Source organism: Euleptes europaea, chromosome 8 (assembly GCF_029931775.1).
Source record: "Euleptes europaea isolate rEulEur1 chromosome 8, rEulEur1.hap1, whole genome shotgun sequence".
NCBI lineage: Eukaryota > Metazoa > Chordata > Lepidosauria > Squamata > Sphaerodactylidae > Euleptes > Euleptes europaea.
In genome coordinates this window covers 23,979,075-24,001,921 of record NC_079319.1, presented here as the reverse complement: position 1 = coordinate 24,001,921, position 22,847 = coordinate 23,979,075, and the positions used below count along the sequence as shown (strand labels likewise).

At 40.0% G+C, this 22,847-nt stretch overlaps 2 protein-coding genes across 3 annotated transcripts in view; both read right to left on the bottom strand.

The window, feature by feature from the left end:
• Window positions 1-9,979, bottom strand: part of NCALD (neurocalcin delta) — a 219,685-nt gene extending 209,706 nt beyond the window's left edge. The window contains exon 1 of the mRNA XM_056854613.1: window positions 9,964-9,979. The gene's annotated coding sequence lies outside the window, so the exon portion shown is untranslated. The remainder of the gene's footprint in view (window positions 1-9,963) is intronic.
• Window positions 2,825-22,847, bottom strand: part of UBR5 (ubiquitin protein ligase E3 component n-recognin 5) — a 90,885-nt gene continuing 70,862 nt past the window's right edge. For both annotated transcript variants that reach the window (XM_056854609.1, XM_056854610.1), the window contains exons 42-59: window positions 22,511-22,584; window positions 21,129-21,301; window positions 20,635-20,748; window positions 19,700-19,917; window positions 17,125-17,245; window positions 16,944-17,042; window positions 15,546-15,789; window positions 14,592-14,706; window positions 13,378-13,522; window positions 12,074-12,204; window positions 11,249-11,309; window positions 10,489-10,664; window positions 10,203-10,287; window positions 7,360-7,515; window positions 7,077-7,190; window positions 5,725-5,869; window positions 5,221-5,306; window positions 2,825-4,029 (exon numbers count right to left, since the gene is read on the bottom strand). In XM_056854609.1, the coding sequence (XP_056710587.1) occupies window positions 3,817-4,029; window positions 5,221-5,306; window positions 5,725-5,869; window positions 7,077-7,190; window positions 7,360-7,515; window positions 10,203-10,287; window positions 10,489-10,664; window positions 11,249-11,309; window positions 12,074-12,204; window positions 13,378-13,522; window positions 14,592-14,706; window positions 15,546-15,789; window positions 16,944-17,042; window positions 17,125-17,245; window positions 19,700-19,917; window positions 20,635-20,748; window positions 21,129-21,301; window positions 22,511-22,584 (2,470 nt within the window). In that variant the 3' untranslated portion in view covers window positions 2,825-3,816. The remainder of the gene's footprint in view (window positions 4,030-5,220; window positions 5,307-5,724; window positions 5,870-7,076; window positions 7,191-7,359; window positions 7,516-10,202; window positions 10,288-10,488; window positions 10,665-11,248; window positions 11,310-12,073; window positions 12,205-13,377; window positions 13,523-14,591; window positions 14,707-15,545; window positions 15,790-16,943; window positions 17,043-17,124; window positions 17,246-19,699; window positions 19,918-20,634; window positions 20,749-21,128; window positions 21,302-22,510; window positions 22,585-22,847) is intronic.

Genomic DNA, 22,847 nt, shown 5'->3' with positions numbered 1-22,847 from the left:
AGCTGAAAATCCCAGAATTTGCATAGGGGCTACCAGAATACCTTTGAGAGGCTCAGACCCCCCATATGAGCAAGCATTATTTATTACCTAAGGCACAGCCAGTGACTGCTTTCCCTGAGCCCAGTCTGAGATGGAGCTCCCAGCAAAAAGCTGGTATTCAAACTCTGAAGAGGGGGACTTTTCAGTTAAACTGGAGGGGACTAAGATAGCATTGTGTGATACCCCATAAAGAATCTATAGCTAGGGAGAAAGCTTCAGGGTGCCTGCGAAGTGCTGTTCTTCCCACAATGTGTGAAGTACAAAACACAGCAAGAGTAGTGAGATATGAAGGAGCAGTAAGGCTATTTATATCTCCCACTGCAGCTAAGCACCTATGTCTGCTTTGGGACATAAAAACCCAGGGCTTCATGGAGTGAGTTGTCTTGTCTAAGTTGGAAGAACTTTTTTTTTTTAAAGTCACCCTTTCCAGGCCTGCATAATGCTTTTTGTCATTATGGTGAATAAACTACAGACTACTGTGAGAGTAGTAGATATATTTCATATTCTTATCAATGATACAAACACTACACTTTAATTGCTATCATCCTTTAAATCGCTTCTCCCCCACCCACCCACCCCCCAGAACAGCAACAGCAAGCAGTGTTAGGGTGCTACATTTCCCCCCCCCCCATCTCTTTCCTAGTTCAAGTAGAAGGGTCTGTGTTATGGCAGAGCCCATAGCGGGCAGAACGAAAGGATCAGTATATATTCAAGTCCTGTGCTCAGTTTTAAATATAGCAAGTCAGAATAAAACACCCTTCAATCACCCACCCACCCACCCACCTACACACACACACACACACAGACACACTGACTGAGGTTTTGCAAATTTCTATTTGATTTAAATTGCCTCTGCCAAAACTAGAAATTATATCATGGTATCTGCTCAGACAACTAAAGCCCAATCTAATGACCGCTGTGAACTCATTTTAAACTGAGGGGGGGAAACATCTAATAGAAGCAAAAAAAATATGAGCGTGCAATAAATCAGGCAAACAGGGAAAGTGGTGTTTTACCATCTCTTACAATTATCATTTGTACAGACCTCACAGTGGAAGGCTGCCTACTGTCCACCCATTCCCAGACCCCATTATCTAGGTAGAGGTCAAAGATCTGTGGTTCAAAGAGCCAAATATCTTGATGCAGGTATTAAACCCTCATGCAAGCCAGAAGGCTCAGTAACATCTAAAGGTCAGACTAACAAGAAACCCATATCAGTTTAGAAACAACCCCCCCAAAGCCTCAGTCTCAACTGTAAAACAAGCTCTGTGAATCAGCAAATGGAAACATTTACAGAAACTACGTCTGTAATTTTTTTCAAATGGGTGAAAAACAAAACAAAACTAAAACTTTCCTACAAACCTCTCTTTTCTCCACCACATGATAAAAGAAACTAACTTAAGTCAGACAGTTAATGCGGTGTACAATTTTAATAAACATTTCTTATTAAAAGCTTGATACTGTTCAAATATACAGAGTAGAGCTATTTATATAGCTACATATACATCTCGAGTCAATGACTACAGCATAAATGATTCTAACTTTCCCCTTTCATTAGAGAGTCAGCAAATTGTATATATGCAGTTGTTAAGCTACCGTAACGGGTTTGCTTACTGTGCCGTTTATCCTGCTGTGACTGTTGTAAAACAGCTATGTTATATACAGAATTATATATATAACATATGAGTATGCTATATATATATATACAGGTTATATATAACAGTACTTTACAATATACACAGCCATTTTGTAAGAGGGCACTGGAGATTAACTTTTTTAAGCCTCAACATCTGTGAGGTAGGTAGCTATCATTATTTTACAGAATGAAAGAGGCTCAGAGACATTAAGCAACTTGCCATAATCCGGTGGCAGACTCAGGAGCAGAATCTAGGATTCTATATCCACTAAAAATATCCTTGCAGCCTCTGTTGTATGCTCGGGATGGCTGTTCTTGGGGAAGCTGTTTCATCAGTACATGCAGAAGGAAACCCTACTTTTTTAAAACAAGGACCCACAGGTTATTTTGTGTTGTTGTTTTTAAAAAAATAAGCCTGGCACAGTCTCCTTTTAAAGGGGGGTGGAACAGTCTTCAGAGTCTGCTACACGGAGGTCAGAGTTGTGTTCCAGAGAGCTGCAAGGCCTGCTAGAGTTAGACATTCTACTAAAAACCCAAAACCATTATTTTTAAGCTAAGGCAGAAAGGGAAAATGCTTTGAGGAGAAGGGAGGGAAAAGAATGTTCCACTTTGGCAGAAATTCGGGCACGTTTTCAGTAATGTGCACTTTCCCCATGCCAAGAACCCAATGAATAGGTGAGATTACAACTAATCATCATTAAAAGAGTTCCAGCCTAGCATCTATCCGTGAGTCAATGAATAAGCTATTTCTAAAAGCCTCTCCTTTGATATAACATTTTATACTTGACAAATGGAATCCTAATATACTGAAATACAACAGGACTCTTAAAAAAAAGAAAACCTTTTAATACAAAAGTGAGCATTCTGCACACACACATTGCAATGCATTTGGCAATTTTTTTGTGCTAGTTGAATAAACTACATTGCCAGCTGTACACACAGTCTGGCAAGAAGAAAGAATTTGCAAGGCCCAGGCGATTAAGGATTTTCTGCTAACTGTAAAATGTGGGCTGAACTGTTTGTTTCAACTGTAGATGAGGATGGACTTTATCCACTTATGACACTTACAGTGGTTTAGTGGACAAGTGGTGCGCAGTGATAACTAAAAATATACAGGCTACATAAATAAAAACTATAGTTTCTTCAGTATGACTTTGTACTTTGTCTGTAATTTATTAGAAACTGTAACAAGATACTTAAAAAAGGCTAGATACAAAAGTAGTTAAGCCGCTCACGAACATTAAATTTCTTCAAAATGTACCTTCAAATAATCATGATCTTATAAACATTTTACAGTTACCAGGCAGTGCCTAGGCTGAGAGCTTCAACAGCCTGAGACACAGCAGAACAAGGTTCCAGGTTTGAGTTGGAAATGGAACAACTTCCTGACCGACTGGCTCAAGGAAAGAGGGATACAAAAGTGTTGATTGTGAATGATTAAATACTGTGCATTGGCTTCCTTGTTATATACAAAAAAGACCCTCACTAAGGTATACAGATTACATGCAAAATCATTAGTGGTGGTATCTAATGTGCCAGAGTCCAATGCAACCAGACCAAAAAAATTCAATGGCAGTGGTTTTTGTAAGCAAATGTGAATGATTTTCAACTCAGCTCTGAACTGGCAAGAACTTTTTACAAGTTCAATATACATGATGCACAACTGCAGCCAACCACAAAATTAAACACCTTTTAAAAAAAAAGTTAAAATAAAACACAGAACATACTTCATCTTTTATTTTGAAATTCCCTACTCCCTCTGTACAAGAGCCTTTGCTGAAACACCTTCCACAAAGGCAAGCAGTGAATTTTTAGAACATTTTACATATTTCTCCCCTCAGCAAAAAAAAAAAAAAAAAAAAAAGCTAAATCACAGTGTAATTTATATTGTTCTGCTGTCATCTTTGGCTGGAGTCTGGCCAAGAAGTTGCCGTCTAGCAAATGGGTACAGTCTAACATTGCTAGAGCACCTTCAGCCCATGGGTTACAAACTTAGTACAGGAATGTTGCATTTAATCACTGAAGTACCAGCAGGGGGAGCATGACAGCATTAACTTTCATAAACTTTTATAGACAAATGGAAAAATCTACAAAAAACTAGCTAGTAATATTACACAGCAATACACACTTTTTTTAATACTCTACACAAAACCAAAATTTTTGGTCTTAATGGCGAGTAGCAATTTCTGTTTGAGAATCTGCTTAGAAGAATAGAGTGGGACATAAAGGCGAGAAATACAAGTGTTTGCTGTAGGAAGGTGTTGGTCGTCTGGCGGCCTTATTGTGATGGAAGGCATGGGCTGAAATCCTTCCTCGCTAGCAGGTAAGGATGGGCTTGATGTCCAGAAATAAACCTAAGGGGCAAATAAAAAGTAAGCCGTTAACAACTTCAGGAAACACATAAGTTAAGTCATAATTCCCTTGTGCCCAACTTCTTACAAGTTGAAGAAAAGTTATGGCAGAGAACCATCATTTCAAACATCCTAGTTGCTTACAGCATGTGATTCCGGTCTTAACATTTGCTAAACCAGAGAAGGTAAGTGCTTGAATGGGTTAAATAACCAGTGGCAGAAATCTATAATGTTCAAATATCAGATATGCAGCACTCTGGGAAACTACTGATTCATTAGTTCTCAACTGCTATCTGAAAACTGCCCTGGTTCTGTCACACCTTTTTTTGGTCCTAGTCTTTTGAGGTTGAAAATTGCTCTAGGCAGGCCAGGGTGTGGAGATGCCCACTGAGTTATTTGTCCTTTGAATGAAAGACTCAGCCACTCCTGGTGGTATCACCAAGTTCTTCTTGGAATTTCACTCACTTTTAGAGAGAAGGTTGCAATGCAGCACAAAAGAGTTTTTGTTTTATTATATTTATATCCCGTCCTTTCCTGCCTATTAGTCAGGCTCAGGGCAGCAGCCAACAGAGGTAAACGATCAGTTAAAAAATACAACTATAAAATTTAAAAACCTTATAAATTATAAAATTCCAATAGGCACCCTAACAAAATTGCAGTGATGGGGACAGCCAAACAAGGGGTGGAGAGGAAAGAGGGGAAAAGCAAAAACTGAAGAAGGAAAAGTAAAAATAAACATAAGTGTAGGGATAGGGAGGCCAGCTGCGATGTACCATCACTACCTCAACCATAGGCCTGGCAGAACATCTCAGTCTTACAGGCCCTGCGAAATTGAGCCAGGCCCGGAGGGCACGGGTTTCATTTGATAAGAGAGTTCTACCAGGCCGGAGCCAGAGCTGAAAAAGCTCTGGCCCTGGCTGAGGACAGCTGGATGCTCCTTGGGCCAGTGACCACCAGTTTTGCTCAAGAAACATAAGAAAAGCCCTGCTCGATCAGACCAAGGCCCATCAAGTCCAGCAGCCTGTTCACACAGTGGCCAAACACAATGCTAAAGCTTCCTTCATTATGTGGAATTAACTCTCTGGATTCAGCCCAAACTGAGGTGGTATATCTGTTTTTTCCAAGTGGAAGAATTGAGCACCCTGATCCAACAGATAACAAATTAACCTTACAAATCTAGCCAAAACTACTTACTAGATCTTGCCTCTCCGTCATACTCATCTTCTCAACTATGGACCAAAACCAACGCTTAAACTGCAAAAGCTTCTCAGCATTTTCTCCTGTTCCAAAATAAAAGAACAGACAGTTCACAGCACCTATTTTACAGAGGTCAGAAATTTACGTAATGGAAATGTACAGTTACACAAAAGGCAATGCTTAACTGCATGCTACAATTCAAATGAAAACTGCAGAGGAGCGGAAGCCGAGCACATAAAGGCCCTGGACAAATTTTAGCAAATAAATAGTAAAGCTAAATGATAGTTTTTATTAACCAGGCAGGCAGGTTTCCTTTCTGAGAGAACACTGATGTACAGATGTAAGTAGGCACCATGTCCTCTAAACTCATTTTTGCAGTTTGGTGGGAAGGCTTTCCAATAGGCTTATGGTAAGATGACACTTGTCTAACTGGTACATAAACAAGCATGCAAGAGCGATACTACTCTCCTGTAAGTCTGAAATTAACAAAGGATTTCATACCTGACTCATCATTGAAAGAAGTGAAACTGATTAGCATTTGCACATTGACTTCACCACAGCCATTTACTAGGAGCCTGAAATCTTCTGCTGTCAAGTCTTCTAATGAATTCTTTGGAAGTACATCCAGCAAACCTTTCCTCATTGCCTGAAAGAGTCAAGAGCATTATAGTTTCAACATCAACAAGAACTACAGGCTTGTTAAAGTATATTATATTTGCATCATATATTATAAATCGTATATTACAAATTAAAAGTTTCAAATTTAATCACATTTAGCGATAGAAATAATAGTCATATAGGGTATGAGTTATATGTGTGTGTGTGTGTGTGTGTGTGTGTGTGTGTGTATTGGTGTTTGCTTCCTTTTTTAGGGAGCTTTTCATTACCATAATTTGCAATCTAGAGTAAGATGGAAGGTACAAAATGATATAGATTCATCCAGAGAAATGTATGATGAATAATAGATTAGGAGTTTATTGTTTAATTTCGTCAATGTACGGTTGTATGTATTGTGTGTAGTATGAACTGACATGTATTTTGTGTCTGATGTTTTTTGTGTTGTTTTGAAAATAAAAACTTATTTTAAAAAACAAATACTACAGGCTGGCTGGCAATAAGATGTCCAATGGGGTCTTTACCAAACCATTCTAAAGAGGCAGGATTCTCAGCCCAAAAATGGTTTACACAAAAATGGTTAACACGTCCCCCAACTACAATAGTGTTGTCCTTAAACCTTTGCCTATCCCCATCCTACAAGGCATCACTTCTTCCTTCAGCAACAAGTGATCTGCTCTAGGCAGTGAGCGAGAACGTGCGAGTCTAAAACCCGGATGGCTTCTTCTTTACTTTGTAACAGATATGTTGGGGCAGTATTATCACAGGACTGAACAGCTCGGCCACAGAGTCATTCTGGCTGTTGTGTGTTGACATTCTCCCTGTATGTATTGCCAGTGGAGAGATCATCTTGCAGGGTCCAGTAGCATCTGTACGGTTTGTCACTTTTGTTTGTTTGTTTGAGTTAAATACGCAAGACACACACTTTATATTTCCTTTTTAAAAGAGGTCCCAACTTCATCTGTACAACCCCTCCCCCAGATGCCATGAATCACAGCTGTGCAGAAAATACAGATCAACCAGGGATTGTCTTCAGTATCCAGTAATCTGTTATCAACCAGTTTGGTTTTTTGTGTTTACTGGGAACTCTCTTGTTAACCATTCTCAGCCCAAAAATGGTTTACCCAGAAATCAAGTATATAGTAATATATCTCAATGTAGAATTCTACACAGATTATGCAACAATAAGAAGAAACCAATACATTTCTAGCAACAACAAAAAAATTCACATCACTTACATGTAGAGGCTGTTCCGCAACTACTAACATTCTGTGTTCTGCATATTTTCGGACATATTCGTAAACATTTTGTGGAGTGACTGGTATATTTACACCATTAGAGATTAGTTCAACCTGGGAAAAATATTACAAAACAGTAGTGGTGTTGTTGTTCAGATAAAAGATCAGGACATACATTTTTAAAACTTGTCCGCTCATGTTTCCAATTTGCTGTTTAAAATTATTAAAACACCCATGTGTTTTTAACCAGAAAGCAGAAAAAAGTGTAGCAAGCAGCGCTTACCTGTCCTCCACCTTCCTCTTTGCACAGATCTATTGCAAATGCCAAGTCCATTGCTGCAAAAACAGCATCGGCATCTGAACTTTGGGAAGCAAGGATAAGCTGCCGCAAACTCTCGTACATCACAGGGTCAAAAAAAGCAAAATCATGCCAGTTAACCTGAAAACAAAAAAGGCATGGCCTTCAATGGTAGGATTAGGGCTGTCAACGAACTAAAAATGTTAGTAGTATAGCTGCCCTGTAAGCAGACAACTAAGAAGTCTGCTATTAACTTCCAAATAGTGTCTGTAATAGGAAACGAGTTGGGTCTTAGATAGATCCAAGACTTCCCATCCTTTGATAATAAAAGTGGCTCATTTCAGACATCACACCAAACAATGATCAGTCAGCAAAGCCAGAATCAGAAACAGTGGTTTGAAATAGCTTTACCCGTTGCTTGTCTTAAACCACGGAGGGCCAGTGCTTCGCCCCCCAGTGGTCACTGCATCATGGAACCCAGTGAACTCATTAAACTGGGTGCTACGAGGCAGAAGACAAAAGAAGTCAGACAGCTCTAAACCATGTCTTGCCTGTTGTACATTTAGAAAATTAAACCATTGGTTTAGATTATAAACTGCAATTAGAAAACCATGGTTTGGCTTGAGGTCAGTGTTGAACTATCATGGTGTTTTACAAGTATGATTCAGGATATACGTACAAAAAGAATGATCTAGCTTCACCTGGATTCAGTACAGATTTTAGTTATTATTTAGATGGTTACATTCTGAACACACTTTATAAAATTAAGAAATGACTGCTCTCCAGATATTACAAACTTCAGCTTATGATACATACAGATATGTTCTAGTGCTGTGCATTTCCTAGCTCCTGCACTCACACAGAGCATAGCTGAAGGTTCCTGTCTTGGGAAATCTGCAAATAAATTCCAGTTTGCAGACACCTGGGCAAACCAGAGATTGTTTGGTTCTTGTAGGTTATCCAGGCTGTGTGACCGTGGTCTTGGTATTTTCTGACGTTTCGCCAGCAGCTGTGGCAGGCATCTTCAGAGGAGTAACACTGAAGGACAGTGTCTCTCAGTGTCAAGTGTGTAGGAAGAGTAATATATAGTCAGAAAGGGTTTGAGCTGAATCACTGTCCTGCAAAAAGTATCAAAGGTAATGTGCTAATCATTGTCCTGTAAGTATCAAGATAATGTGCTAATGAGGGTGTGGTATGTTAATATGGAACCACTGTATCCTGAAGTGATCTGTTAATGTGTGAAATCCAAAGCTAATCTGCATGGCTATTGTGGACTGTAGTCATTGTTAGTCTGGAGGTTTTCAGGACAGGAAGCCAAGCCTTATTCATTATTAAACTCTCTTCTTTTCTGTTAAAGTTGTGATGATGTTTATGAATTTCAATGGCTTCTCTGTGCAATCTGACAAAATAGTTGGTAGAATTGTCCAGTCTTTCAGTGTCTTGGAATAAGACCCTGTGTCTTTTGTGTCAGTCCATGTTCAGCCACTGCATATTTCTCAGGTTGGCCAAGTCTGCAGTATCTTTCATGTTCTTTTATCCTTGTTTGTATGCTGTGTTTTGTGGTCCCGATGTAAACTTGTCCACAGCTTCAAGGTATACGATATACTCCTGCAGAGGTGAGGGGGCCTCTTTTGTCTTTTGCTGATCGTAGCTGATCTGTTGTATTTTCTGACTATATATTACTTTTCCTACACACTTGACACTGAGAGACACTGTCCTTCAGTGTTACTCCTCTGAAGATGCCTGCCACAGCTGCTGGCGAAACGTCAGAAAATACCAAGACCACGGTCACACAGCCCAGATAACCTACAAAAACCAATGAACTCTGACCGTGAAAGCCTTCGACAATATACAGAGATTGTTTCCTCCTCAAAAACCAAATTTAGAGAGAAGGAAGGAATAAGGAAAATGTGCATGGGCATGACAAACAAAATGTGTCATGCCAGTGATGTACGAATACAGTCAATGGCTTTCTACCACTTTTAACATGTCAAAATTTCACTATTCCATTCTATGTCTTAATGAAATGTGGCAGTCTTTCCCCTTGGGCATTTATGAAAGAAAGATGCAGTCTGTTAAGGCAAATATTGTTCTCTAATAAATTGTGAACTTGTCTTAAAATATACAGCATGATCCACAAATTGTGTCTTCCTGCACCTCCTTCATTGAACCATTATCCTTCTATACTACTGCCATGAACCGGGCAACTGAGTCTTTTACTGGGAAGTTTTGTGATCAGGAGGACCAGCGGCAGATGAGCAGCTTATAGGCCATACAGCTCCCAGATATGCTCGGATTAAGACAATGTTCTCCTGCAGAGGTCACCCATCTTATTGAGCCTGTGGGCGCTTTCAGAATTTTGATAACACTGACAAGGCATTGCTATTTCCAGATGGGTACTCCTTGTAGATATAAAGATGATGGCTCCTGGGTTCTTCCTCTGAAGCACCTCCTTCAATGAGGAGGAAGAAAGCCAGGACTGGCTATATATTTTGGGGAAGCCGCAAATGGGCATCAGGAAGCCCATTGCTGGGTGCCATTGCGCCCACAGGCTCTTCTGCCTGCACAAGTGGGGAAAAGAGGGGACACGTGCCAGTGCAGAAAGCAAATGTGCTGATTGTGCCAGTATCCCATAAAGGCTGTCTTGCTTGGCTGTGGTATTTTCAAGGGAACAGGGTGTTTTCCTAATTATTTTTGCCAGGTTAATGTACATATAATCTTGATTCAATGAATTTTTTAAAATGTACATTTGTTCTCTTTATTTACTTGTAAGATGGTACTGTAGTGCCCCTTGCCAAATGCAATTAAACTACTACTGTAATACTTACCTTTCTGCCAAGGAGTACCTTGATTACATGCCGATTTAATGTGATTGGACAAAGTTCATTCTGTAGCAAGCACAGCCCTAGAATTCTGAGAAGAAACAGAAAAGTTCGTTAAGTTTTACAGAGAAAAATGCTGAAAATCTTTATTTCCAATACTTAATGGAAATCACCGTAAGCCTGGTATGGTACCTTCTGACCAAAGATTGTGGAGGGTCTTAACTTATAGGAAGACATGCATTCTAACATTTCACTCAAAACAGTGATATCCAAAAGCTAGAAAATACTTCACCTGCCAATATTTCTGAAACAATTTAACCTGGCTTCTGTGTTTTTACCAGGCCTGGGCGTATAGAAACCACGCTTTCCAGGTTGATAGAATAGCGGTGCATTATCATCACCATCATCTGTATCATCTAATTCCATATCCACTACGCTGCGACTGGAACCATGCCGTTTTCTATTTTCCTTTTAGGGGGAAGAAAAACAGGAAAAATTGGGTGTTAAATTCTGTTCCATTAGAGCAGCTGAAATCCTCTTCAAAGCTTAAAAAAAGTTCAGTATTAAATTAAGAAGCACCAAAATTATGCAGGCAACTGTTTTTGCTTTAATTAAGGTTGTTTAGGTCACATTTTGCTTATGATGTTTATGTCCTTGGAGATTTTGAAGGTTTTTAAAGTTGTCTTGAGTCTGAGACAGTTGCTAACTCTGAATTGGGAAATTCCTGAAGATTTTGGGGGTGAAGCCTGGGGGTGTAGGGTTTGGGAAGGAAAGGGACCTCGGCAAGGATGTGATGCCACAGAGTTCACCTTCCAATACATTTATTTTCTACAGGGGAACTGATCACTGAGGTCTAGAGATCAGTTGTAATTCTGGAAGATCTCCAGGCCCCACCTGGAGGTTGGCAACTCTAGTCTGAGGCAGGGAATAAATATTTTAAATCAATCAATTCAATACCCAGGAATCCAATGAGAAGACAATGAGAGGCCAACAGGTTTGTATGTCCCCTACCCCATAACAGAAGTGAACAAATGCTAAAATGGATGCTTTACCTGTACTTTATCTGAAGAATCCAACAATCCAAGGTCTAGGATGCTGTCAGCCCCGTTTTCCCTTTGAGGATAAAAGCAAAACATCTATGAGAGCCAAATGTAGCCAAAAACTTCAACTTCATTATTTAAAGAGTACCTTCAATTAAAAAAAAAAAATCCTCATTCAATGTTGAAGACTCCCAATTCTTACCAATTATTTCAGTTGTATAGGAGAAATACATACTAATTGGTCTAACAGTAGCCAACACCTGAAGCTACAGAATTTGGAAATCCAAAACGTTGAATTCAAGCTTAAAACCGCACAATCCTTTCAACTCATCAACATTCAAAAATTAGATGCTTTATTGTTTGATTCCAAATGTCTGCAAATGAGGCAAAGGCATGCTCTAGTTTCACATAACTACAGGGATTTTTTTAAGAAAAAATCAAATACCAAACCTCATTAACTGTCACTCTCTTGTTAACTCCTACCATTTCTTCTCAGTCCTGAACCCTCCTCGTTATGTACTCCAGAACTGCACTAAGTATTACAATTTTTTCCTAAAAAACATGCGGACTGCCACATTATAATAGGCAGTGAAATTTACAAGCTTCCTTACAACACATGTCCATTGTTCTAGATTTTCTGCATATTCAGAAAAGTATTTCTCCTGTGGGGAAAACTAAGGTTTAAAAAAGCAAGCGTCCCCCTAAAACTCAGGAGTTCTCTGAAGGAGCTGTAATGTGCACAAGATCTGATCCTTGTCCTCCATTAGGAGTTCAAAACCCAAAGTACATTTTTAAGCTTCCCTGGACAGTATGGAATCTGCTCTAATGTTAACATACCTTCCATGTGCAATAATAAGCTCCATGGCCTCATCCACTCTTGCTCGAAGGGAATCTTCACTGGCCAGCAAGAGAAGCAGCTGAGCAGGAGACAATTCCAACAGCATACCCGTGATCTTGCTTGCAAACGCCTGAACACAAAGAATTAAACACCTTTATTTTCAACTTCCATATAAGAAGAAAGGCCATGCTGGATCAGACCAAGGTCCACCAAGTCCAGCAGTCTGTTCAAACAGTGGCCAATCAGGTGCCTCTAGGAAGCCCACAAACAAGACGACTGCAGCAGTATTGTCCTGCCTGTGTTCCACGGCACCTAATATATTCGGCAGGCTCATCTGATCCTGGAGAGAATGGGTATGCATCATGACTAGTATCCATTTTTACTAGTAGCCATGAATACTCCTCTTCTCCATGAACATGTCCACTCCTCTCTTAAAGCCTTATTTATTTGGTAATTTGGGGCTGGATACAATGATTGGTTCCCTTCCTCCAATGAAAGGAGTCCAGCCTCCAACAAAAGAGAATCCCTAAATTCAACTCATAGCGTTCAAGAAACCATAAATGCAATGATCCACAGCCTGGTCATGCACTCAGACATTCGGTGCTCATGGATTTCACAACTCACTTAAATGAAGAAGACCGCATCATGCATAGATCCTTTTACATGCATGGAGATTTTTTCTCCATTGGAATCAACTGGGAAATCCTTGGCACAGAGGAGTTTTGAGTCCCCAGAGCTCAACACTTGCAACAGATTGTGGGGCAGAGGCAGAAATCGTCATATCACAGTGTAGTAAAATCTTTGTTACCCGGCACTTATGTTGCAGGTTAATCAACTACGCTGGATACTGAAATTTCTGCTCTGTCCCAGCCGCCCTCCCCAGAGGAGTAAGCTTGACAGCTGAGGGGGAAGAAGGCATTAAAGCAGTATGTCAACTGGCAGCACCATCTTTCAGGAGCTCAGCCACAGTCAGAGGCATCACACTGGCCAACTGTAGATGGAGGAATGGGACACGCCGCACGTGCCCAAAGATGCGGGAGTATGGAGGCTGAGAGGAAGGGACTTGCAATCTGGGCAATGCTAGTGAAGTGAGCATTCTGGGTAACCAGGTGCTACATAAAGGTTTGCCGCATAGCCATTCAAACATATTGGATGTATTAGTCACACAGCTGTACAGAAAAAGACAACAACTTGTGCAAATGTAACCAAGCAATTTATGATTTAACACAACACACCAGCAAATTTTCAGGAAGAAACACAAACAATTTATTCTACAGTAGACAAGCAGGTAGGTTAGCCTTACAGGTTGCATTGCTTGTACACGGGGATAAAGTCTTTCACCCAGTGCCTGTCGATGTGCTGGAAGAGGATCAGGGTCATCACTTGGATTCCCTTCTGACGCAGGTCGGAATGGTCTGGTGTCAATGGAGAGTTGTCTTCTAAAATCCCTTTTAAAGAAGTTCATTAGAAATTATCTGGGACTTTGCAGAGCTGTATTCCAGGACCAACATATACTTTTTTATTATGTTTTTTTAAAAATATATTTTTATTATTTTTTGGGATACAGAACCATCCTTTCACATCTGGATCCCACAACGATGACACCACTAGCTTCCTAGCTATCACTTTCTGATCTTGCACTGTGAAACCTGATCTATAGGCAATAAAGTGGATCTGGTAGATCCATTGTAACTGAGACATTTTCCTCTGGTGCAAGGAACATTTTCCTGATGTCAGAGACCCTTCTGCTCAAGGGAAAGCACCACTGTAAGTGGAATGGATCCACCAGATGGCAATAGAAAGGAGATTGGAATTGTTAAAGCATACAACTGCTGTTGGTACACTGAACTGTTTTTCATTATGTGTTGTATTCTTGGGAGACATTTTTACTAGAACAGCAGGATATAAATGTACAGACTAAATGTACCAAGATCTTATATAGGTTGAGTATCCCTTATCCGGAGTGCTTGGGACATATTATTTTCTGCATATACATAATACCTTGGGGCTGGGACCCAAATTCATTTATGTTTTATATACACTTTATACACATAGCCTGAATGTAATTTTAACCAATATTTTTAATAATTTTGTAAACACTGAACCATCAGAAAGCAAAGGTGTAACTATCTCACCAGAATACCTGTACCAACTGTTAAACAAGAGCAACAAGAAACAAGAAACAAACTAACAATGGCAGTCTTTCAGTCTATATGTACACTATATTTTATTTTTTTAGGTGACGGGAAACATTGAAAGGAGGCAGCACGGATCTGCCTGCATGCCGACTCGAAGGGTCTGGTTTTTGGATCAGTCTGGATATGGGATGCCCAGGTAAGGGATACTCTACCTGTACTTCTGAAACAGTGAAAACCAAATACTACACAGTTTACAGCAGTTATTGTATCTAGAAAAAAAAGGCCAGCAGCCTCTTTACTTAATAAGAGTAACACCCAATAACTAGTGGTTTACTATTTCAGACATTCTTCTGAATTTTTTTTTTAATAGATTACTCACCTATCCCTGTCTCGCCGAGAGCCAGTGCGCAAGCCACTACTATTTCTCCTCATTTCTCTTTCCCGCTCCCTTTCCCGGTCTCTTTCCCCTCTATTCCGTAACCTCTGCATGAGACCTGATAAGGATGGTAAATTTAGATCTTGTAAACTTGCATTGTCCATCAATATTTATACATAACTATTATGACATCATCACCACTGCACTCAAACATAGCTGATTTTAGAGACTATACATGCTTTATTTAGCCTCAACTACTGAAAACTTTGATAAGGGCGCAGAGAATTGTCAATGAGATAGCAAATCAGCCCCTACCATCATACAGAGTCCTGCAAGGATCCATATCATCACTAGAGTGCTAAGCAGTATTAAATGCAACCATCAGGTATGATCTCATACGTACCTATTAGGCTGATTGTCATCAAAATGCTTCTGATACCTAGATCTGCATTTCATTAACAGTGCATCTCAGAGCAATTACCTCTACGTTAAACTAGTGTCCGAAAACAAACTGAGGAGATTCAACAAACTGAAAACTAAACCTAGGCATGGTTATAGAAAAATATCAATCTTATCTTCTTCTAAATCTGTTCTACCATAATCATGTGATTATTTGATAAGTGATTGGTTCTTAACTAAATATGAGATAATCAACACACGTGTAAATAAGTCAATCAGCATGTGCGTATGAGTTACATCTTATACTGCAAGATTACAAAGTCAATCCCAACTCTTAACCTCTACTAAAAAGCAATTAATCTAACTTTTTAGTAACTGTTTCAACTAACTGGCCAAGATAAAAATAACTTTGAGCAAACAGAGTTCACTGGCAGCTGGAGAGTGCTTGAACTCTAGGTTAGCTTGCAAATACATCACTAACTGTTTTTTGCTGCAATAGCTACCGCTATATAACCACGTAATGTTTGTGTTATACAGAGCATGAATTAAGACACTTACTTGTATGTGTTCCCTTGTTGGCATTTTGGATACAATCTAGATTTGGCAGCTTTTCGTTTGACAAAAAAGCTTGTGCAATAGCAGTATAAAAGCTTCGTGCTACACCACTGCCTTCACCTGGTTCATCCTTAAATGTAACTTTTACCCTGTGGACCGCCATTGGAGTTGTAGCACATCTGCGACCAAAGTGGTTGTTGAGCTGCCTCATTGTTTGCTGAATGAGAAGATCTCTATCTCGATCAACCTAGTAGCCATGTAAGAAAAAGATCTTAAGCTCCTACAGAAACCCCCAGGCTAATCAAAAGTTGTCCCCCACCACCACCACCAAACCCAGCCCAAACCATACAGCTATATGGGCACTCAGAATTCCACCTAGCAACAGTAGCAGCTGAGCATTAGCAAAATTGAATGATCATGTAATGTCCAACATAACCACAACATCCAATTGTACTAGAGCAAAGATCAGCAGATCATTTATAATCCCCACAAATGCCAACTCTTCTCTTTCAGGGAGGATAGGATATGGATACCCATATTCCTTAATCATACAGCTTCAAAGCTCCAGAGCATCGTGAGATATTCACGATGCTATGGAGCTTAGAAGTTATATCATTAAGGACTTTTAATTCCCCCTCCCCAAAAAAAGACATGTGAGACTTGTTTGTAATTGCCAAGCACTGAACTATCGATAAGATTATATAAATTAGCACATCAAGGCTAGCTAGCTAGCACTCCTGCCTTCTCAAGAAACATGAATTTCTGCCCAGAGGTAGTTATATACAAAATTCAACTTGGACCATAAGCCCCCCCAAGAGTCTATTTAGCAACACTCGATATTTGAGTCTGGATTCACCATGGTGCACACACCTGCAAAAAGCTCTAGTGGCCTATTTTTTTGTAGTGTGCAAGGATAAATTACAATCAAACACTTGATTTCCAGTGCTGCTTCAATGTACACCCATGTAAAAGTTCTACATGGTTTTTAAGACTTTTGCTCATGGTACTTGCTCAGCCATCAGCTATCCAAGCTATGTACCAATCTCTTAGACTACTATACAATCAGTGTGCACTTGAAGAGCAAAACACAGCCAAGGCCCAGCAAGAAGAGAATTTCAACTGCCCAACAATTGAAAGCAGCCTATTAACCCCTTCCCCTCGCCCAAAATTGTAAAAGGCAGATTGGATTTAGAACTCATGAGGAACTGTATTCCCAGCAGTGTCTATGGCATCAAACAGATTGTTCAGGTTTCTCATTGTTTAATAGCTTGTCACCCAACCTGAAATACAAATGTGAGATTGCTAGGCTACCAAATTACTGAGATTACACTGTAATGCAAGCAACAGGCCGTTCCAGTACTGTTCATCTTTTAAATAAATATACAACAAAAAAAGAATTACCTCTAGTGTTAAATCCCTAGATTGTTGATTTCGAAGTTTTTCCATTTCTCTGCGGAATTTTGATTCTTTTACTTCAAAGCCACCTAATTCAGTCAAGATCTACAAAGAGAAGCTGAGCATTAGTATCAGAAACACCCCACAGAACAACCAAGCAATCTTCATTTAAGAATAAAAAACATACTGATCCAGGCTCTGCCCCCACGTCTTCCATAAATACTCTGCCAAATAATTCTAGAGAAAGGCGCCAACGTCCAAGCAGCATGTCGTGGGAAATAACCATGCCCATGAAACTACACTGTGGCCTGGAAAACAGAACAAATAAAAAAAGGAGGGGGATTACTGTCTATTATCTGTTTACACAACCCCTGCCACACAAAGAATTCTGTGTTTCAAGCAACAAGAGTCAAATAACAGCCTTTCTGCTATTCTCAGCAACTAAAAACCCATCTCAAGAATAAAAGTAATATTCAAATGTATTTGACTTATCCAGAAACGTAACAATGGAAAATTTGGAGAAATGCTAAAAAAAAGTTTCCCTTTTAGAATGAAATGCTTTTAGGGCAAGTTCTACATATTGTTTCAATCTATGTTTTTACTCCCTCAAAATAACTGGGTAATAACTAGGCAAAACAGCCAAAGTATTAAGTAATTACAACTCATATACTGCAGACAGGGACAACTGTGTAATTTTCTTGCCTCCTTCATACTTCCATCTTCTGCAACACACGAAAGAAACTAGAAACTGGTCTACAAGGGGAAATACATACATCAAATCAAGAAACATGCAAACTCGTATAAAAAAGTAGAAAGGCTTGATTCAAGTCATGCAAGCCTTCAGCGCTCTGAAGCCATTCTACCATCACTCCATAGTTACCGGACTCAATTTAAGGTACTGGTTATCACATGTAAAGCCCTGCATGGCCTTAGGCCTTCATATCTGCAAGACCATCTCTCCCCTTATACTCCGACATAACAGCTTCGCTCATCTGAACAAGTGCCTTCAGCAGGTGCCAGCCTGCAAATGGGCAGAATCAACAACTGCCCGTACACGTGCCTTTTCCGTTGTGGTCCCCACCATGTGGAATGGTCTGCCTGACAAGGGCAGGAAGGTTCCCGCTCTTCCGGCTTTCCGCAAACTATGCAAAACTGAATTATTCAAGAGGCGTTTTCTACACAGGCAATAGGATAGCACCCATAAAATGTTTCACAAAGTTATTATTATTAGGGACTTTGGTCTACACTAGTTTGCTCTAAATAGGATCCTATTATGTAATCTTGCATCATTTTATGTGTCGCATTAACACCTATACTTGGCTTCAATTGTTTTTTTAGATTTCTGCTTCGTTCCACAACCCAAATTCTATTTCAATGTTTACTGAATGTCCTATCTTGTTGATTGCATTGACTCACTGTGTCCTTGAGTCCTTGTGTCCCAGTGAGAAAGGTGGACTATAAATAATGTAAATAAATAATGTAAACAAACAAAAATGGAGGTGGTGAACCCAACTACTGAGTTGGATCCAGACCTGCACTGTGTGACCAAAAGGGCACTTCCACTCATGCTAAAAAGGCAATTTCTGCAGATTTTCCCTTTGCACTACAATTCTGACCCACATACCACACTGTTCCTGAGGTTACCCTACCCTTAGGATAAGAGTTATGGGGAGGCACACAGGGATGCAGCTTCAAGGAGACAGTGGAGATCCACTGCACAAGTGAAATTCTGTTCTCTGTTCTGTGGATCTAATCCCTTCAGAAGTCTATCAGTTCTCCTTTCTCTAACCAGATACCTTGAGCTGACAAGATTTTTCAAGAGTGTTTTATTGCTTGAATGACATGATATAGAGGTTTTAGATGGATAATTCTGTCCAGTTACTATGACATCTTTGCTGCGTATCATCACTACCACATAGCATCAAAGAGTTCAGTGGGGTGGATCCAGCCCCTCTGCTCAGCAAAGTCTTCCTCCAGCTTAAGGAGTCTGGGTCCAACACACACACACACACACGGAACATTGGAAGCAGTTTGAGAAAGGGATCGTTGCTTGCAGAGGCATATATTCACCTTGCTGCCCTGGTAACAGACATTGTGGTTTCTGGATGACTCTTTCAAGGTAATTTCTTTATTACACTATGGATGGTTTCTATTTTCAATCTGCCACCCCTGCTTTTATTTCTCCTCTTAGGACAATAAGACATGCTTAAGAATTTTTATGGAGTAGTGTCTTGCTGTTCTGTCTCTAATACAATAGACTTCATTAATCATTGCTTCTATAAAACTAATGCATTTTATCTTTCTGTTTCACAAAATGTAAGCAGCATTACAATTTTAAGGGCCGACTTATCCATAATGCACATTTGTGTTCCTACAGCAGTGAATTTAAATCTGATAGTCGTATGTTTTGAATATATTTTAGCTTTTCCTCACATTTCTTTCCCCACCCCCCACTCCCCTTCCAATGGCTTTAAGATTGCTAGAAATACTACATCTCGGCTTTGCCACTTCACGCTTCAGATGCTCAACAGCAATAGTTCCAGTCAGGCATTAATTGCCTACAGAAGACCAGAATTAAGATGGGAACTTCCATCTGAAATTGGGCCACTTCCCTTTTCCCTTCTCTCACCTGCAGCTGGTGTTCACCTCACGAAGTCAACCACTCTGGCTTGTTACTCTGAGCTACACAGAACGGAGGGGAAGGACTGCAGAGTGACCACCACAGGAAGCAGGGAAGAAAATAAGCTGCTATTTCACAGTACCTGAAGGATGTCAGAGGCGGGCCTTCACTTTCAGTCAGCCCAATCTCCGCCAGCAGACTGCTCTTCAGCTGTGCAGCAAGGTCATGAGCTGACGGGCCGGGCTTTGAACCCTCGGATTCTTCCGATGGCACATTCTGCTGTTCTTCCTTCTTCTGTCGATTCTGCATGCTCATTACATTTTTTAAATTGGCTGCATAAGACATTTTTGTTGGAAGAACCTAAGTGGAGACGAAATAAAACTGTTGTGTAAATAAGGGCTGCCACACCACAGTTGGTCCAGTCTTAATAATCAAAGCCTTAAAACCAGCTGAACCAGTGCGCTTTGAGCCCATTAGTTCTACTATTTTAGCAGAACTAAAGATCTTTTTTTATGCATGCATGTTTTCACATAATATGATAGAACTTCGGAAAACTATCCCAAATAAATGAAAGCACTCCAAAAAGACAATTTGGAATCTGCCAGGATAAAATTTCAGCAAGAGCAAGCATTTACTCTCTTTCTTAGATCTATTTTATTAGGAATTGAATTGTGTGTGCATACCCATATATCCACATTACTGTGAATGAAATAGGTGAAAAATGCTCAGCTGTAATGTTAAAAAAATGAATGGAAGTTCTGAAAAAAATATTTTAACAATTGAGCTATCGCTACTCATATTCTACTTGAAGAAAGAACCAGAAAGGTGCTGAATATATGCTTGCTTGCTCAGAGAATAGTGGTAGTTTGTGCTTAGGTAAGTGACCCTTTCTCTGGCTGCTGTAATGGCCTTTCCAGAACCTTGAAAAGTATCGTGGTAATTTCCTTGTTCTTTCAGCGAGGGCACTTCATGCGCGTGCGCACACGCACACACAACTTTTGGCAGAATAGAAAGAACATCAAAAAGTAGAGGAAGAAGGAAGGCTTACTACAGAATGTGTTATGGTCAAGTACATACCTCAAGACAGTTCCTGTCTACAGTCACTTCCATTAAACACTTTCCACTGTTGGCAGAAGAGGAATACAGGCCTTGACTTGGCCGACCAAACAGATCTTCTTTTCTAGCATTTGGCTGTAAAAAAAAAAAAAAATCCTTGTTTCATCTGACACTGGAGTAGATGCAAACGTGACCATGAAACTATGGAAAGATGCATTCTTCTTCTCTTCACTATGAATTTCTCTTACACCTCCCTCCCTCCTGCCCATCCCAATGGTTAAGGCACAAATCAGTACTAACTTGAACCACATTTTTAATAATTAAGATATGAAGCTAGTTTCAAAACCTTGGTTAATAGCAAACCCTGACTGGGATAAACTTCATGGGATATGGCAGGTGTAACATCCTGCAGCTGTTCCCAATTCCTTAACCATGATTAAAGAACATTATATATGTATTGACCACTGGAAATCAGAGAATAATCTTTTTTACAGTTATATGGTATCTAATGTCACCTGTAAGAGATGTGGCTGATCTGCAAGGGGAATGGCCTCTGCAAGAGGAACTTCAAAAGGATTGGGTGGGATACAGCCAAGAAATGTCATGGAATCTGACCGTCGGAAGAATGGATGATTCTGGCCTGTTTCAGCCGGGAGGGAGTCATCATCTTTGTCATTAAGCGTAGCACCTGGAAAGGAGAAGTGTGAGGGAGGAAACCAAAGAATCACTGGGGTTTTTTTTTGGGGGGGGGGGAAATATTTGTGTTACTTGATAACTGCTGATGTTTGCACAGATTTCAATTTGTGTCTATCGTGTGATATATGCTATCAAGTACACCAAAGTAGGTAAGATGTTCTAGAAGACAGTCGAAAACTTTTAAGTTCCACTACTTCTTCAAACAGGTGATAACTCAGAATGCAAACACAGTGCCTATGTTTTTTCCCCAATCCATTTGATATTCAAAAGGAGGGCAGCTTTCCAATCGCAAAACAAAGTTTAACTCCTTCTGTACCTTTAACAGCAGATGGAGGAATCAGCTGCTAAGTTTCACCTGTTGAAGTTTCTGCATCCTGCTGCTAAAGGCACATGTAGGCTGATAAACAACCTGGTGACCTTTGAACATCTGAACTCCACCAGCACATGGGCTAGGTTCAAGTTCTACTTTTGCAACTACGAGGCAAGACAACTTCCCACCACCTCGCTCCCCACCTCTATTAACTGGGAACCGTGATCCACCTCACAGGTTTGTTGGGAAGACAAACACAGTGCAAATTTAATGCTGTGCAAAGTGGCAGCTCTATTCACATACAAACCCCTCTAATATTCTCCCGGCACAATCACTGTGGTTTTTGCAGCTGCCTCCTCAATCTCTTCTCTCTCTCATCCCTTTTTCTTTCTTCTATATCATTCATTTCCCCAGTCACTATGTCTTCCTCATCTTTTTTTTTTTACTTCCTTCTTTCCCTTCAATTTCTTATACACAAATAGTGGCACAGCCGCAGGGTGGCTCCAAGTAGCCTCCCCCTTCTGCAAACCTGGAGGCGGTCTAAGGGAGCCTTCAGGCTAATCAGAAGTCAGGTTATCTCCTTTTGCTATAATAAATCCAGATGTTTGGAAGTAGGCTGAAGTTTTCAAGGGGCAGCAGTAGCAGAAACATTCTGTACAAGCTCAAAGGTATTTTGTGTAATACTACCTTGCGTGCTCCAGGATTGAGCCTTAACACTAAAAACAAGGGTCTACTGCTCATTCGTGAACTGACACCTATGATTTTATTAGTCACTGAAACAGTGCCCGATTCTTCTAAGAAGTCTATGAAACTTTTTAAATCCCACAGTACTGATGTGAGACACCTACGCCACCCAGCTCCCAACCACCCCCAAATGATACAAATGCTAACTTTGATTTGTGTCATCATCATTTTCATGTTCTGAATCTTCATTGTCAAGACCAAGTTCCAAGAGCTCCCGGGTCCTTAAAAAGTAAATGTCATATAATGTCAGACAAACAGTAATCTTAGTTACAGTGACATATAAGAAAATTGCTTTTAAAAATCACATTGGCTCATTTTATCATTTACTATGAAAGGATCAAATGCCTACTGTACATGCGACAGTCATGAAACATTCAGCATGTACATACTTTTAAAAATATATTCTGTTTTAAAGTGGGTTACAGAATAAACTGTGAAAGACTATTTCGTGACTAACATACAGAATTAAAACTCATACCAGTAG